The sequence below is a fragment of the Chaetodon trifascialis genome, chromosome 4 (assembly GCF_039877785.1).
Source record: "Chaetodon trifascialis isolate fChaTrf1 chromosome 4, fChaTrf1.hap1, whole genome shotgun sequence".
NCBI classification, from domain to species: Eukaryota; Metazoa; Chordata; class Actinopteri; order Chaetodontiformes; family Chaetodontidae; genus Chaetodon; species Chaetodon trifascialis.
In genome coordinates, this window is record NC_092059.1 from 13,249,178 (window position 1) to 13,265,405 (window position 16,228).

The following is a 16,228-nucleotide window of genomic DNA, read 5'->3' on the forward strand; positions in this document are numbered from 1 at the left end:
TCGTATTTGGACATTATGGACATTACAAGCAAAGTGCCAGAAGTTGTATTCAGATCATGCTGATTGTTGGTATTTGATGAAATTAAATGTAAGACTAATATAAGCTTGCATCGAATAGGCTCATTGTGCAGTTTTTCTGGTGGATGGAATATGAAAACATATTCGAGAGGAGTGACTGGCATATTTAACTGATGGGTTATTCATCCATGATAACCTTCCAAAGATTCCGTCAGTTAATTGAAATGCCAACAAATAACAGTTCAAATGTCAAGCTAACAGAGAGGTTAAAGCCCCAGTCTGACATTTGACCACATAAGTGTGTCTATTCAAATGCATGACTAAAACGCTTTGTCTGATATGAGCATTTTCTGCATTTCTTTACTGATCATATGTGAAAATACAAGCCTGTTTTCCAGCTGTTCTTACAAACATCATTGATGTTAATTCTTTAGCAGCCTTAGAAATCATTAACACTTTAGATATAGTTACTTATTACATTTGCAAGTGATTGTTACATATTATTATTAGTAGTAGTAGTAGTATTTTAAAAGACCTGTTTATCAATCTGAAGTGGAAGTTAGGTTCTTTGTGTACTTGTATTCGTGGTGGGGGCCACCTATTTGTTTTCACTTGAAGTGGAGTTTGTCCCTTTAAGGTCTGCCTTGACTTGCAAATGTAATGAGCCACCAGAAGTGTGAAGTCCATACATTACAGCCAGCCAGTGAGCCGGACAGATGTGACATTTCCAACGGTAGGATGATGGGAAATTACAAGAGCTGTTGTTCTAGTGTGCATAAATCACTCATTCCCTCCCATTCTCTGCCCCTCCCCTCCTTCTCCCCATCTATCCACCCCCACCTTCCTCCCCCTGTGTCCCACTCCTCTCTCTCTGACGTCTGTAGTCAGATACTGAGTTCTGGGATAAGATGCAGGCAGAGTGGGAAGAACTCGCTCGGAGGAACTGGCTGACGGAAAACGAGCAGGCGCAGATTCCCCCCAGTGTCTCTCCACATGAGAAGGTGACCATCACTAACATCTTCAAACAGCATGAGCACAAATTTGTCTTCCTGACACTCATTCACACAAAATATATTTGCTACATATGCACAAAAGTTGCATAAAGCATGTTTACAGTTGTACTTTTGACTCATGCACAGCTCCCACAGTGTGGTGATTAGCTTACTTTAGCATATTGACTGGAAGCAGGGGGAAACAGCTGCTGTGACGAGCTCTCAGTTCAAATATGGTGTATGCCTACAAACACCTATAAGGCTCACTAATTAACACATTACATCTCATTTGTTTAATCCACATAGACTCTAGAAAGTCACTGTAACTCATACATCTTTGTAAATTCACACTTTTTGATATTTATGTATTTATATGGATTAAATAAATGAAATGGAATGGAAATATGTCTGAATTAGTGAGCTTTAGTGGTGCTGGCAGGTGGTTTTGATTGTGGAGACAGCTAGCTGAGATTATTTCCACATTTCCAGTCTTTATGCTAAACTAAGCTAACCGTCTTGCTTCATAGGCTACTTAATCCACAGAGATGATTGTTGTTGATCTAATCATCGAACTTGTTGTCAAATGTCAAACTGTTCCTTTAAACCCTGTTGCTTTACTGTAGGCACTTATCTATTCACAGGAAGTAAAACCTGAGAGTAAAATAGAGGCTTAAAAAAATGAAGCCGCTGTGGTATCCTTTGATTGAAAGCATTGTAGAGCTTTCTGGCTCATCCAGAGCCTAAAATATGCAGTTCATCAAAATCACTTTCACAGATTAGGTTACTTTTCACTTTAAATGTATTGACAGATTTTTGCTTTGGAACAGCACGTAATATAGCCTATATTCTATCCTTTGTGTGCAGTTTCGTCATAGATGATGTAAAGGGTGGGTTTCAGAGAGCAGAGCATATGGCTGAACGGTATAATTTGCAGATCAGCTGACCTTCTTATATAAGGAAATCAGACTGGGCTTCCTGATTGATCCCAGTGCAGAGCTTGTTCTCAAAGAGGAAGCTGTTTCAAAGTCACCACGCTCAAAAGCGGTCAACAACACACCAGGGTAATCACACTTTGAAAATGCAAAGTTTAACATTTAAAGAGAAGAGACGAGCCCCGGGGAGCTCAGCCCAGGTTTGATGTGAAGCAGGAAAGATCAATACCTGCTGCTGGAGCTTTGCTTAAATATACAACTGCATAGGACAGTTGCCCTGGTTTGCATTTGAATATGGAAGAGAGAAACTGACTTTGCCACTGTCCCTATTTTTTTTTTGTTTTGTTTTGTTTTTTGTTTTTGTTTTTTCTCGCTGACAGGGTTACTACTTCCACACAGATAATCCCTATAAGGACTTGCCTAACGCATTTGAAGAGGGACTAAAGAAGTCTCGAGAGGGAGACTTGCCAAACGCTGTGCTTTTGCTGGAAGCAGCTGTCTTGCAGGACCCTCATGATTCAGAGGTGAACTCATTTAGTCCACACATGCACACACACACACATTCGCACATACATTGTCAACCGCAGAGATGCGTTTTCAAAAGGGATGGAGGCACATTTACAGCACAGTTAAACTGCACTGGTCAGTCTGACTGCAGTAGTTTGGGTTTCAGCACGATCTTACTGCTAAATCCAACCCCAATAACTCCACCTTGTGTAGGGAGAAGCTAGAGAGGAAGAATGCCTGACTGACCACAGGCAGCACCCACAGGCTGCATGCTGATTGCCTGCAGAGGTCAAATTATATTTTTCTTGTTGAAGAGTTGTTTTCTGTAGCAAAAATACTCAGTGTGTTCATCCTCTTGATGAGAGTTTCCATTTGCCCAGTGAGCTGAATAATAGCTCAATCTGCAGGTTTTTCCTCTTTTTTTTTGTACTCTGCCCGTTTCAAAAGAAGTGACCTCTTTGCAGTCTGAAAGAGCAAAGCCGTGGTACAAAGTACTTTCGAACCCCCTGGAATATACAGAAATGTGCCAGTTATTCCGAGGAGAGGATTATCCCGCGGTGTGTGGAGCTAATACGATTCCAAAATTCTTCCGAGGGCGCTTAGTGGCTTATTGCCCCTCTGTGAAGACCTCTGAATCATTCAGAAATAATTTCGACCCTCATTTCAAAGAGTGGAACAAAAAAGCGTCTACAGGAGATTATGTTTGAAACAGGTTATTAAGTGTGCCCTTACACACACAAAATACATTAGGGTAATCTCATAATCTGACATTCTGGATTAGAGGTTAGCTGTATCATTGTCTGCCCTCTTGTGCTGATCGAGGGAACGTGCTTGTTCTCTTTTGCGTGAACCTGTCGAGGACCAGCAGTGGCGGAAAGATCAATCGCAGTGAAAGGTGCAAGAGCTCAACAAATATGTGGGCGATTAATCTATTATCAATCAGTTGATCATTTGAGTCAAGTTTCAAGCACAAATGCCAAAAATTTGCTTCTTCCAGCTTCTCCTCTGTGAGGATCTATTTCCTGTCATTGGAAACTGAATATGTTGTGGTTTTGTACTGTTGCTACAACAAAACAAGAAATCTGAGTCGGTCATGTTGCTTTCTGATATTTTATAGGCAAAACAACTAATCAATTAAATGAAGACATGAGCAGTAATGAAAGTAACAATTGGCTGCAGCTCTAATATTCATTATCTGATGTCCTTAACATACTCAGCCCCTTCCATTAAATATAGAGCTGCGCCAAATGATTATTTTCATCAAATTTATTTGATTGTTTTGTTTATAAAATGTCAGCAGATAGTGAAAAATGAGGCCCATGGGCCATGGTGACGTCTTCACTGAGTCGTTTCGTCTGATCAGAAAAACAAAACCCAAATATTTGCATTGTTAAATTGACTCTAATCAATTAACCATTACAAGCGAGTCTCAGATTAATTTTCTATTAACAAACTAATTAAGCAGTCCTCCAGCTCTGAGTAAATGAGGAGTCCTCACTTTAATTTTCGCTTCACTTTTTCAGAAATAAAGCAGAATGTCAGAAAGTCATATCTGAGCTTCACTGAATAATAAATGGCTTCCTACTGCTTGGATGATTTAAGGACAACCCTTCGAGCTAAACACTTTGCCAATTTTTAATCATAATTGCATGCTCCCCTATTTGACCTCATGAAGGTTTTACATCCGATGGAGTTCTGCTTTTTTAAATGCACTGTATCTCCTCTGTGGGGATGCGTCTGAAACACTGGCATCGTTCGCTGGAACCCGCTCATTGTGCCTGACAGACGATGCTGAGCCTCTGTAACTGTTTCAGCCTCTGGAGAGTACCAGCTAAGGAGTCCAGGTTTCCACCCTGCTGTTTATCGTTACCTGTATTTTGTTTCCCTGCAGGCTTGGCAAGTGTTGGGGACCACGCAGGCTGAAAATGAGAATGAGCAGGCTGCCATTGTCTCCCTCCAGAGGTAAGGGGGAACAACTGCATCAAATTCCCAGTTAAAATCAGAAATCGCTCTCAGACTTGGCGGAGCTGACAGCTGTTACTGCTCAGGGACACCATATGTTTGGGCAAGTGGGACACTGTGGAAATGTCATGTTAAAAGATGAAGCCCGGCGTATGAAATTTGCCTTAGAGGTTTCAATGAACTTTTTGGCAGCAGTCTATTCAGCAGGAGAACTCAAACTTTCTGATGTAAAGATTTGTTCTAATTTTAGTCCCATCAAGAACTTTTGCCGACCAGCGACTGGAAGTAAACGTTATGCGATTTTTATTCTCAAAATAGAGACACCCCACATGGATGGTGATTGCACAGAGCAGGGGTATGAACAGTCCTCAATGGGAGGTGGCCCACTTTCATTCATAACAGTGCTGGAGCCAGAAATTGCACCTATCTGGGAGTGTGAACACTGACAAATCAAGTGAAAACACCAGAGACAGCCATGGAAAAAAAGAGCATCCTTCCTTTTTTAAGTGCGACATAGATGGTCCCATGTGCAATAAAATAAAAAATAAAATTGTTAGTTAATTGCTGCTTTGCTTAAATAGGATTGCAAAGGATGTGAAGAATTTATTTCTCAGTTCCTGCTATAATCTCGCTTCAATCCGATCTGACAGACTCATGCGGATTCTGAAACACCATTCAGATATCATGTAGTTTGCATGGCGGACACTTTAGTTTGTTTATTATGTAATAGCTCCATCTGTGAGGGGAGTGTTTGGGTTGAAGTGAGTTTAGATGTTTACCTGGCATTAGTCCTGTTGTTGCTACACTGGCAACACTTCAGTTGGCGAGCTCCATGTTTTCCTGCTCTGTTCTGGGTTTCTTCACCACTTCATTAAATGATATCACGCAGAATTTGACCAAAAAAACATCATGATATTGAAATGTTTGGCTAATGACTATTTTAACTAAGTTTAACTTAGTCAATTCTGTCAAGTCTACTTTTGATGCTCACAATATGTGAGCTTTGTATATACAGCTCTCTCTCTCTAAAACAAAAAAAAACTGTTTCTGAAGTGGCACAAGGCAAAAAATGTGACTGATTTGTGGTTATTTAATGGGCAGCCAGCTGAATTCAGAGTACAAACAAATCTGCCAAATGTGGGACTGTCCCTGGAAAACAGAAAATGGTTCTCTGGTCACTGTGAACTTGAAAAAAAATTCACACCTTGTCCCCATGGGAAGCTAAACATCTTGCACAAAGAACACATCCTTGTAAGTGGACAGTGGATGTGAGAGGCTTTCACCAAAGTTTATGTAATCGTCACCTACAGCACATTGAAGTGGGGGACTGAAATAATTTGGTTTGACTGGGATTATGAGGGTTTTAAGGAAGTTGGCACATCAGATGTTGCAAATCTGCCTTGAAATTATCTTGATGAAAGCTCAATCTTGTTTTGGCCTCTCTTCCAGTCTCTTAAATAATCCAAGTTGTTCCTCCAACACAGTGCTGCTCTTCTCCCCTTTTCGAGTACAGGGGCCAGCGTAGATCTTAGTGGCTGCGCTCCCAGTGATATAACTGGTGATGTAACTTCAGCATGTAGTACAAACACTCTTTACATCTCGAGCTCTGGAACAATCACCAAGGGCATTTTTTTCCTAAATGCAAACCTAATGCAAATCATCTAACCCTGCTGCTGAGGGCAGCATGCAAACCTGGTCCTCCGCCGCAGGCGCAGACCGGCAGAGGTGCAGCTCATCCATTCTGACCCAGAAATCATTAGCCTCTGCCTGATGTTCCCTTGCTTTGGCCTGTCCCAATTAATGCCTGTCAAATCTAGATTTCCCTTTGAAGTGCGCACCTTACACCGTCTCTTCTCTCCCATGCCCGGGTCTTGTCTCCATCCAGGTGTTTGGAGCTCCACCCAAACAACCTCCCAGCCCTCATGGCTCTGGCAGTGAGCCTGACCAACACTGGTATGCGCAATGATGCCTGCGAGGCCCTGCTCCGCTGGCTGCGACACAATCCAAAGTACAAGCACCTGCTGAAGGGCAAGACCCACCTGATGGGATCCCCAAACTCCCAACGCAGAATGTCTCATGCTCCCAACATGGGCAGACACGAAAGGTGGAGTATTTAGACTGAATAGGCATGCGGTTCAGGAATGCTTTGGACCCAGTGAAAACAATGAACGCAGCTTTCAGCTCTTGTAGGTCTTGTAAACGTAAGGCTGAGCCAACAGCAGGGTTGCTCGGAGAGAAAGATGTTTTTAAAGTCTGCCTGTCTGGGACACGTTCCTGCAATGTCCAAACATCTGCACACTGCTGGAAAACACCCATCTGCAAAAAAAAAGTAAATCTCAATTTTGTTAAGTGTGAGAAAAACCCTTGAAAACCCCATGATATTCAGTTTCCAATGTTATGAAAGAGCGACCGTGATTGCCTTTGCTCAAAATGACTGGAACAATTAATCAATCTCAAAATAGTTGGCAGTTAATTTTCTGCCATTTGACTAATCACTTAATTGACTAATTGTTTCAACTCTTGGGCGCAATGTTGCAAATCAATGAGCGGGACTGACTTGTGTAAAAATTGGATATTTATATGATTACAATCTGATGAAGTCCTTTGATTTTTCAGCTATTTATTTGACTGCATTCGCCTTCCTGTGTAGTTATTTTATCTCCACTGATTTTCCAGAGAAAGCATTTTATAGATAGATAGATATACAGTAGATAGAGTAGAAAACAGTCAATAATCTGTAGCCACCCATGAGTTTAGAGCTTTAAACCAACATTAAAATGCCACAACTGGATTTCAAAACTCTATCTATCAGTTCAGTCATTGAGTAACTGACAAACATGTGATATATCGTGTGCTGCATGTTGCACATTCAAAAAGATCTTTAGCAATCGTTTCAGACTCTCATTTGTTTTACTTAAACTGCTATTACTCTGTCAGGGAGAGGGAAAACTTGTTTCAAGGTCTCTCAGCCACAGCTGGAATTGGTGTAATTTCACCGGCGAGACGGCGAACACAGAGCTACGTGTATCCATCTTGTCAAACTGCTTGTACTGCTTTAGAAGGCAGAGCATATAAGGCAGAAAATGAAGTTGTTAGGTTTATCAGATTGAAAAGACCTTATTCTGCTCCCAAGAGAAAGCGGCACTTTATCAAATCATTAATCGACTAATGAAGAGATACAAGTACATCCCAATTACTGTGGTCTCCTCTCTAATCCATGCAATATCATCCCTTTCATTTGTGCTGCTTACTCCATCCCTCTGTCTTTAAACCTCCTTCTTTCTCTCTCTTCTAACTTCTAACATTCATTATTCTGTTGCCTCTTTTCAATATTAAAAACTGGCCCACTGACCAAATAGTACAGAATATGTCCATATCTGCTCAAACAGACCTGTTTTTATTGAAGAATATCACCACAGATGAAGCTCCACTAACTTGGTGACAAACACAGAAACATCCCACCAGTATGCCTGTGGAAGCATTTAATGTCAAGCAGAAACAGCAGGAAAGGTTCAATCTGCAATAGCAGTAACTTAACACACACACAGCTCCAATACAGCTGAAAGCAATCAGTGGAATAAGGCTGATGTCTGAAAGTGCAAAGAGGGACACAGTGTGAAACTCCAAACCTTTGTGCTCAGTACAAAAGTACTGAGAGGTGAACACAAAGAAAGCAGCACTGTCTGTCCAGCACAGATGCCAAAGACACAGCTGAGGAGAGAAAACGCCACGGGCCAAGCGTGGTCATCCCTGATGTCAAGCAGGGCCACAGCAGCAGATATCCACCTCTGTGAGGCTGTAGAGCATACGTATGCACAGCAGGGGGGGGGGGGGGGGGGGGGGGGTGCCCTATGGGTTAAAGTGCTGACCATGAGCCCCTGAGTCCCCAGTTCATGTTTGGCTCGCTGCATGCCCCTCGTCATCTCTCCCCCCTCATTTCCTGTCATCGGTCTGGTGTTTGGCTCTCCAATAAAAACATAAAAGACCCCCAAAAATAATTTTTGAGAACCACCGCTTTAGTTGTAAACAACAAATATACCAAAACATCTCATTAACAAATGAAGAAACTAAAAGGCCGCCAAGCACGATACTAAACCACATCTTTCTGTCACAACCAGCGAACAAAAACAAAACTGAATACTGGCCCCTCTCATACTCAACTGTCTGCATATTTCCTTGCTCTTATTTCTGTCTCTCTCTCCTCACCCTCTCTCCCTCTGTCAATCTTCTTCTCTCTCTCATTTTTTACACTCTATGAATAGAAGTTGACATGCAGTAGAGTGCACATCATAGCTCTGCGATCATAAGAGCGCTCACTCAGCAGCCTTAAGTCACACTAATCCTTATCCGTGTGTGTGTGTGTGTGTGTGTGTGTGTGTGTGTGTGTGTGTGTGTGTGTGTGTGTGTGTGTGTGTGTGTGTCCACAGCTCCCTGCAACCCGAGGTCAAGGAGCTCTTCTTGGAAGCAGTTCAGCACAACTCTGACAGCATCGACCCGGATTTGCAGACGGGCCTCGGGGTGCTTTACAACCTCAGCGGAGAGTTCAACAAAGCTGTGGAGGCCTTCAATACAGCCCTGTCAGTGCGGCCTGAGGTAGGGACCCCACACACACACACGGAAACATGCAGATTAGAGTGAAAATGTTCGCATACCAACGCCTGTCAGAGGCAGAGATGCTCTACAGGCACAAATAATTTCATTGGTCGATTTGAGCCTCAGTGGGAGGAACCAGGGAAGAAAAAAGTGTCATCGCTCATGGAAGAAGCACACAGAATACTGACATAAATGAAACCAAATATAAGGTAATACAACAAAAATCTAGATATATGGAGGATTCCTATATGCTTTATATGGTACAATTACTTAATAATATATTGGTTTCTTTAAGAATATATTTGAGTGATAACACATACATGCCACACAGTGTGATACTGGCACTGATTGTGTTGCCCACCACATTCTTAGAGGGTCAGTTCAGCACAAACATATGTGCATCCAATTACACAGTGGCTCGCTATGCAAATATTTCACCTCAGATATCAATATTTTGAGAATTCTGCCATCACTCAGCATGTGCCCAGGTCTCAGTGGCAGAGATGTCAAAACCAGCCTGACTTGCTGATTGTAAATTGTGGTTGGTGAACACATGGGAAACACTGGTTTGCTTCCAGAGGCAATATGTCTGACAGCTGGTTGACTCCAGCTGGCACTGCATTGTGCCAATGATGGCAATGTGCCTTTCATGAAACACTATGTATGGATGATCAGAGGCTCATTCAGAAATTCACAGGTGACGCATTTAGCAAAATTGTTGCTGCTCATTTTTGTCCAATAGGATCACAAGACACTGGTTTGCTTGTGTGTCCTTACTGGTGGGTGACAAGTTGACACATTACAGGGAGTTGTGCAACATTTTACAGCATCATCTTCACCAAAATTAGCCATGTGTATGATTTTATCTCAGTAATTACTAGAATAAGCTTTTTTTACTTTGTAGTAAGAGCACAATTCTATTTAAAAAAAACTCATATGAATCATATTGCCTACCGCCTACAGTTGATCTGTTGGGCATGACACTGATCTGGCCTCTGAGAAACACTTTCAGTACCTAACATCTGCTAGATAACACACACACACACACACACACACACACACACACACACACACACACACACACACTTGAAACCCATGATCTGTCACACACCACATGCTTCCATGCAAACACATACAGCAGACGTGAAGCCCTCAAGCTTGTGAACATTCTTGGGAGACATGGCGCCACAATTATCAAGGGACAGCTCATGCAAACAGATGCGGTGAAGCACATCGAACTGTCACAGCACACAGTATGTGAAGCAAGGAGCTGCCAAATCTGGCCTCGTGAACTCTTGACTCGCATAGATGCACGCTAACTCATGATCCAGCAGACGCGGAGTAGAGCAACATCTAGCGCATGCACACATTTGCGCAGATAACTAAAAACAGACTGACACATATTCCGTACACTGGAATGCATACATGTACACAACAAACAAACAAAAAAAATGGGGACAAAATTACAAGCACAAACTTTTTCTCCATCTCTGCATCTCCTTCATGCAAATCAGTCTCTGTCCTCTGTGTGCTGTCCCAGGCCGCCGCGAATATTACTCACTGTTAAATCCAACCTCCCACATTTGACTTGGTAATATCTGCTCCCCTGCTGGAAAAATAGCTCTGAACACAAAGGGAGATAATTATATCCCGCTGCCGGGCTTAGCCAAAGATGAAGGACCCCTATACTGTAGCAGACCATGACCTCTGTATGTTCCTGTCTACCTGTAGGTGGGAAACAACGGCAAGGACATTCTGTGTGATGTAACTCAGCTCTCCTTAGATTACCCTTGTTATTTCACAGCGGGGAGCTGTGTAATGCTCCTAACACTTCCTTGTTGTTTGTGCATCGAAAAAAAAAAAATCTAGCGAACTCTAGCTCTAACACTGCTTTGTCATGCTGTCACTGCAGATACAAGGCTGAGTGTTGTGTAGCAGCCCAAGCCCAAATTATTCAGCTCTACTTCACTTGTACATTTCCACTGAAGACACTGTCAGCTCCTTGATCAGGTCTTTCAAACGGTGGAAAGTGTTTAAGATAGCTGAGGAGATGTTGCTGATGAGCTTTTACTTCAGTCTATGAGAAACTGGCTGATGGCATCTGGCAACAGATGACAGTGAACTTCCATAAAAACAAATCTTTAATCTTCACCTTGTGATACCGCTTATCCCTCAACCAACCCACCCACCACTCAACTGTCCATCCAGGACTATTTGCTGTGGAATCGCCTTGGGGCCACGCTGGCAAACGGGGACCGGAGTGAGGAGGCAGTGGAGGCTTACACGCGAGCCCTAGAGCTGCAGCCAGGGTTTATCCGATCCCGTTACAACCTGGGCATCAGCTGTATCAACCTGGGTGCACACAGGTAAGTGACCTGGGGCTACAGGAGAGTGGGACACAGGTCTTACACCTGATACAGTGTCAAGTCAAATAACTTAGGAGAGCACCTATGAGGAAAAGTCAGAAACATGAAAAGACAGAATGGAGTGAGACTATGTGCAGAGCTGAAACTTGGATTCATACAATCTGATCTCACCACAAGCACACACCAAACATGGCAGGAATGTGTCTTTTCCCCAACAGGGCGCTGCAATCTAGTGACATGAAATAATAAATCCGAACTCAACAATCCACATGTTATGCAGACGCAGACTAAAAAGCAAAAACCAATTCAGCTGATTCATAATATCCAAACATGAGTATTCATATTTCACAACTATCATAATCAATAACATTACAGACTTAATGCACCTGCCAGACAACATCCAAAAGAAAGCAATAACTAAGCCCAAGAAGTCAGTTCACCTTCAGGCTTCAGTTATAGCAATGCCAATGCTACACACACAGCAGGTGCACAGCAGCAGTATTTGATCAGACATTAGTAGCCAGCACACACCAAGACATAGTCAGGTTCCAGCAACACATCGCGCATACAGTCAGATATCATTTAGCATGTTAGAACAACAAACTTAGCTTGGTGAAGAGAAGCAGTGGCCCTCGGCATCTCAGGGGAGAGTAATTAATCCTCATGAGGAAGAGTTGACTCCAGGCTGGAGACTGCAACAACAAGCAAATATCCTTAGGCTAACAACCATTAAGACGAACAATCATCCAGCTGGTGTTGGGATACAAACATGATTATTCTTTCACAAACTCTCACAAACCTGTTAGCAGGCAAACTAGCTTATAAAAAGATATGGAAGCAAAACAACATTTAGCAGCAAGCTTATGAAATGATATGGAAGAAATAACAGCAGCATTTAACTACAGTAGCTGTGGTAACTAGCTTATCAAACAATATGGAAGTAGAAATACCTGTAGCATTTAGCCAGCAACTAGCTTCTAAAATTAGATGGAAGCAAAGAGCACTTTCTTTTCCACCTCCAGTGGTAACGTGACCTGACCATACAGATACTGAAGTTAAGCTGCCCATGTTTCATCTGTCTCTGAGATGAACACATTTAGCATATGTGAACAGGTGTTTTTAATATTCTGGCTGATTGGACCTCTGGTCCAACCATTAACAAGGATGATAATGGTGTAATTGTCACACAGCCATGTCGTAGTCCTACTTGGTCAAAGCAGAAAGTGCCATGGTGCTCAAATTCATCTGAAGGTCGTTGCTAAATAGGCACCTGGAAGCTTGGCAATGTAGGGATTACTTACAGGACTGTAACTGCCCAGCTAACATATCTACAGCTAACACACAAGCCAGCAACAAGCAAGTGCTAGTCCATAGCTTTTGGAGCTAGCTACCTGGCTATTTTGCCAAGTCATTATAACATTCTAAATTAGCTTGGTAGCTAACTGGACAATAAAGCTCACATAGTTCGTTAAAAATATTTTGTTTCTGTTTACAATCCATGTCTTTTTTGTTCACTGTTACAGAAGTGAAGAGGAAAAAATTTGGATAAAAGTATCTATGTAAAGTACTTAAAAAGCAATGCTAATGCTAACTCTGTTTTGGACTTTCTGGCTCTCAAAGGCCAGCACATTCAAATAATTTCTCAGATTTGCTTCACCCCCGTGAGCAAATGCATTGATTGCAGCAATCCTATATCTAAATTATTTCCACTCCTTTTAAATGCTGCTGTGACAAGGCCGTATTTGGACGTCAAATCAGTCCAAATGAGTACAATCACCAGTTTGACTCTACCACGTGTGCACATGGCCTGAGCTGGATCAACCCTTTCAAGTTTGCTCAGTGCATACAGCATGATCTAAATCAAACTGATTCCTATCATTGTTGCTTCCCTAGAGAGGCGGCCAGTAACTTCCTAACTGCCCTCAGCCTTCAGAGGAAAAGCCGGAGTCGCCAGCAGTCCCACCAGGTGATGTCTGGAAACATCTGGGCTGCTCTGAGGATAGCTTTATCCATGATGGACCAGCCCGAACTCTTCCAGGCAGCAAACATTGGTGATCTGGATCTTCTCATGCGGGCCTTCAACCTAGACATTTGAGGAATGGGAGGTAGTGACAGCTGCATCTCCCCCTTCACTCACTCTTTGATTTCTACCCAACAGCCAAAAGCCCAAAGTGCAAACATCAGAGTGGACAGGATCTGATGTTAGAGACAGTTGCTTGGTTTTTTTATGCACGTCAAAATTAAATACAGTCGTCAAAGTTGTGAAATTTTTCGCCCAAGTACCTTGGAGCAGTTCTGAGGACAGGTTCTTCCAAGTGCTTGAAGTGACTGCTTTGTGATGGATTTGCACTGCAATTTGTGATTTCCCTGAAGAGCACAAGGACGGGCAAAGATTGTACGAGCAATGCCTTAGAGAACACATCAATTAAAAACTGACTCATCCAGTGGAACAGAGCTAAGCCAGGAGAGACAGGCAGACAGACAGTTTGAGAATCTCACACAGGAGCCCTCACATGCTGTTTGCAGAGAAAAGATGAGGTCTTGAGGAAAAAAAAGGTTTCGTTATCCAATTACTTTCAAAGACTCAAGACTGTCTCACCCTCCTGACGGATGGATTTAGCGAGCAAATCATAAAGACTGCATCATATGACCTGGAACTCCACATTCTGTTCCTGGCTTGTTTTCATCCTCTTTCAGTGGAGAATAATGATACTGCATGAATAAGCATTTTCATAAATGGATTCTTGTTTGAAGTTAACATACTTTTAGAAGTTTTCCCTTTGCACTTCAGACAAACAGATAACTTCCTCAACCTAAGTGGAATGTGCAAGCCAGGTTGTAAAGCCTTACTCAAATGCATGCGAGCAACAATATTTATTTATACTATTTTTATGGCAACTCAAAAACACTAAGCCATTTTCAGACTGCGTTTGATTTCTTTAAAAAAAAAAAAAACTGCCGTTGTCTGAACTTGAAAGCTTTCTGAGCCATTAATTTTGATTTTGTTGGGACTTATTTTTTGGTCTTGGCTCCTAGCTTCTCTTTGTTCCCTTTACGCTGACTGGTTGGAGAAATGCACACAAAAGCTGGCCAACACTGATCTGTAAAAACTGCATTAATGTGGAAAAATTCTTATAAATTGTCTCACATGAAAAAAGTTGTTGCAGGTCTGAGAATAGCTCTTTCATCCTAAGCTCCTGGGACGGCTTCAGTGGCCCTCACACATTTGATGTACAAGTCATACTCTAATTTTGCTGGCTGTATTAATTTAAATACAGTATAATAACATTACAGATATTAAGATGTGTAGCTGCAAGCCAAGACCTAAGAGAGCTCGGGATATTTCCTAATACAGTCATTTATATCTTTGCTGCACCTCCACAGGCAGCGAAGCCCATACATTCAATTAAATCAGTTTGCTTCAGCCATCATGCATGATTTGAATATTTATGTACGTTTAGGCAGAATGCCACTCATATTTGAAAAGCTATTTGTTTAACCATCTGCAAACTTCAGTTCACATTATGATGATACAAAATCTAAAGTTACCATGCAGCCGCAAAACACATGATTGTAAGGAGGCAGTTTTTCCAGATGATTCACTCTTGAAGCAGTGCTTTTTCTTAAAAGCATACTTTTTGGCAAAGAGTTTCTCTTGTGTCACTCTTGCTAGTTTGAAAGTCACTCTGTGAAGTGAATACCACGTTCCTCGCTGTGTAACAGAGTAAATGACAGACAATCTGCTGTACTGTATAGCTCAGCACCTTGGTGTTTAACAGGCGTGTCCACGGTGTGGGTGTGCTGCAGAAAGTAGGTTTTTATTCTCAGATCCTATGCAAAAGGTCATGTTTTATGTTGCCATTCTGAATTGTCAGTTTGTCCCTGTCTGCCTCAGTGGACCAAAACGAAGTGGTGGTCCTGTGCTTTGAAAGAATGCTATCAGGGCAAAGCAGACACCAGCACGAGAACCATTCATCTTTCGAACTGTACAGCTTTGATGTCATGGTCTGTATGAGAGGAAGTGTTTCATTTGGAAACTGGGGGAGAACAAAAACAAATGGTCTTGTTCATGAGAGACATGTGGTCAGCGAGTCTGAAAAATACAGATGCACACACACAAACACCATCCACCTGGAAGTGCAGCCTTCATGTTTTATGAGCCTGAGGTGCAGCAATATGTCTTTGACCCCGGTTGCACCCACTGAATTCATTGCCATACATCAAGCTTGGCTATCAGATACATGTTTTAGTTCCACTGCCCCGTATCTTAATTCTGAAACTCAATTAAACGCACTTTGAGAAGAAAACTGTCCTCTTTAGGTGTAGAACTAGAAAACTAACTGTCGCCAAACCGATTACATTAATATGTTCTTTCAATGTAACAAATAATATGATATTTCAGGCTGAAACAGATGAGTAGCTACTGCAGTCAGATACTTCAAAATTGTTGGCAGAGAGTCTCTGTGGCCAACCGTGATGTTTAATAGATCAAGGAGGTAGAGGAACCCAGTGAGACACAGCGCATATGTGCATCCCACTAACTATCTGCAGCAGAGGGGGGGGCTGACAGTGGACTGCACAATGGCAAGGCAATGAGGCCAAATTTATTCACTGTCTGAGAGATTTTATTATGATAAAAAAAAAGAATTGGCATGTAGCCCTTTTACTGAAATAATATTAGTGATATCCAGAGGTCCATCTGTGCTATCCTGTTGAATATTTCATTATCTTTGAATTACTAAATAAGTTATTTTGAGCCATGCTAGCAGCACAGCTTTATAGATGGAAAAGTCGGTCTGTCAGTTCACCACTTTTCTTCAGACTGAAAGATCTCAGAAAGTGTTGGGTGAATTGCCAT

At 42.1% G+C, this 16,228-nt stretch overlaps 1 protein-coding gene across 2 annotated transcripts in view; it reads left to right on the forward strand.

The window, feature by feature from the left end:
- Positions 1 to 16,003, forward strand: part of pex5la (peroxisomal biogenesis factor 5-like a) — a 90,703-nt gene extending 74,700 nt beyond the window's left edge. For both annotated transcript variants that reach the window (XM_070960884.1, XM_070960885.1), the window contains 7 exons: positions 903 to 1,019; positions 2,323 to 2,466; positions 4,341 to 4,411; positions 6,297 to 6,515; positions 8,839 to 9,004; positions 11,213 to 11,370; positions 13,264 to 16,003. In XM_070960884.1, coding sequence (XP_070816985.1) covers positions 903 to 1,019; positions 2,323 to 2,466; positions 4,341 to 4,411; positions 6,297 to 6,515; positions 8,839 to 9,004; positions 11,213 to 11,370; positions 13,264 to 13,465 — 1,077 coding nt within the window. In that variant the 3' untranslated portion in view covers positions 13,466 to 16,003. The remainder of the gene's footprint in view (positions 1 to 902; positions 1,020 to 2,322; positions 2,467 to 4,340; positions 4,412 to 6,296; positions 6,516 to 8,838; positions 9,005 to 11,212; positions 11,371 to 13,263) is intronic.
- The last annotated feature ends 225 nt before the right edge of the window (positions 16,004 to 16,228 follow it).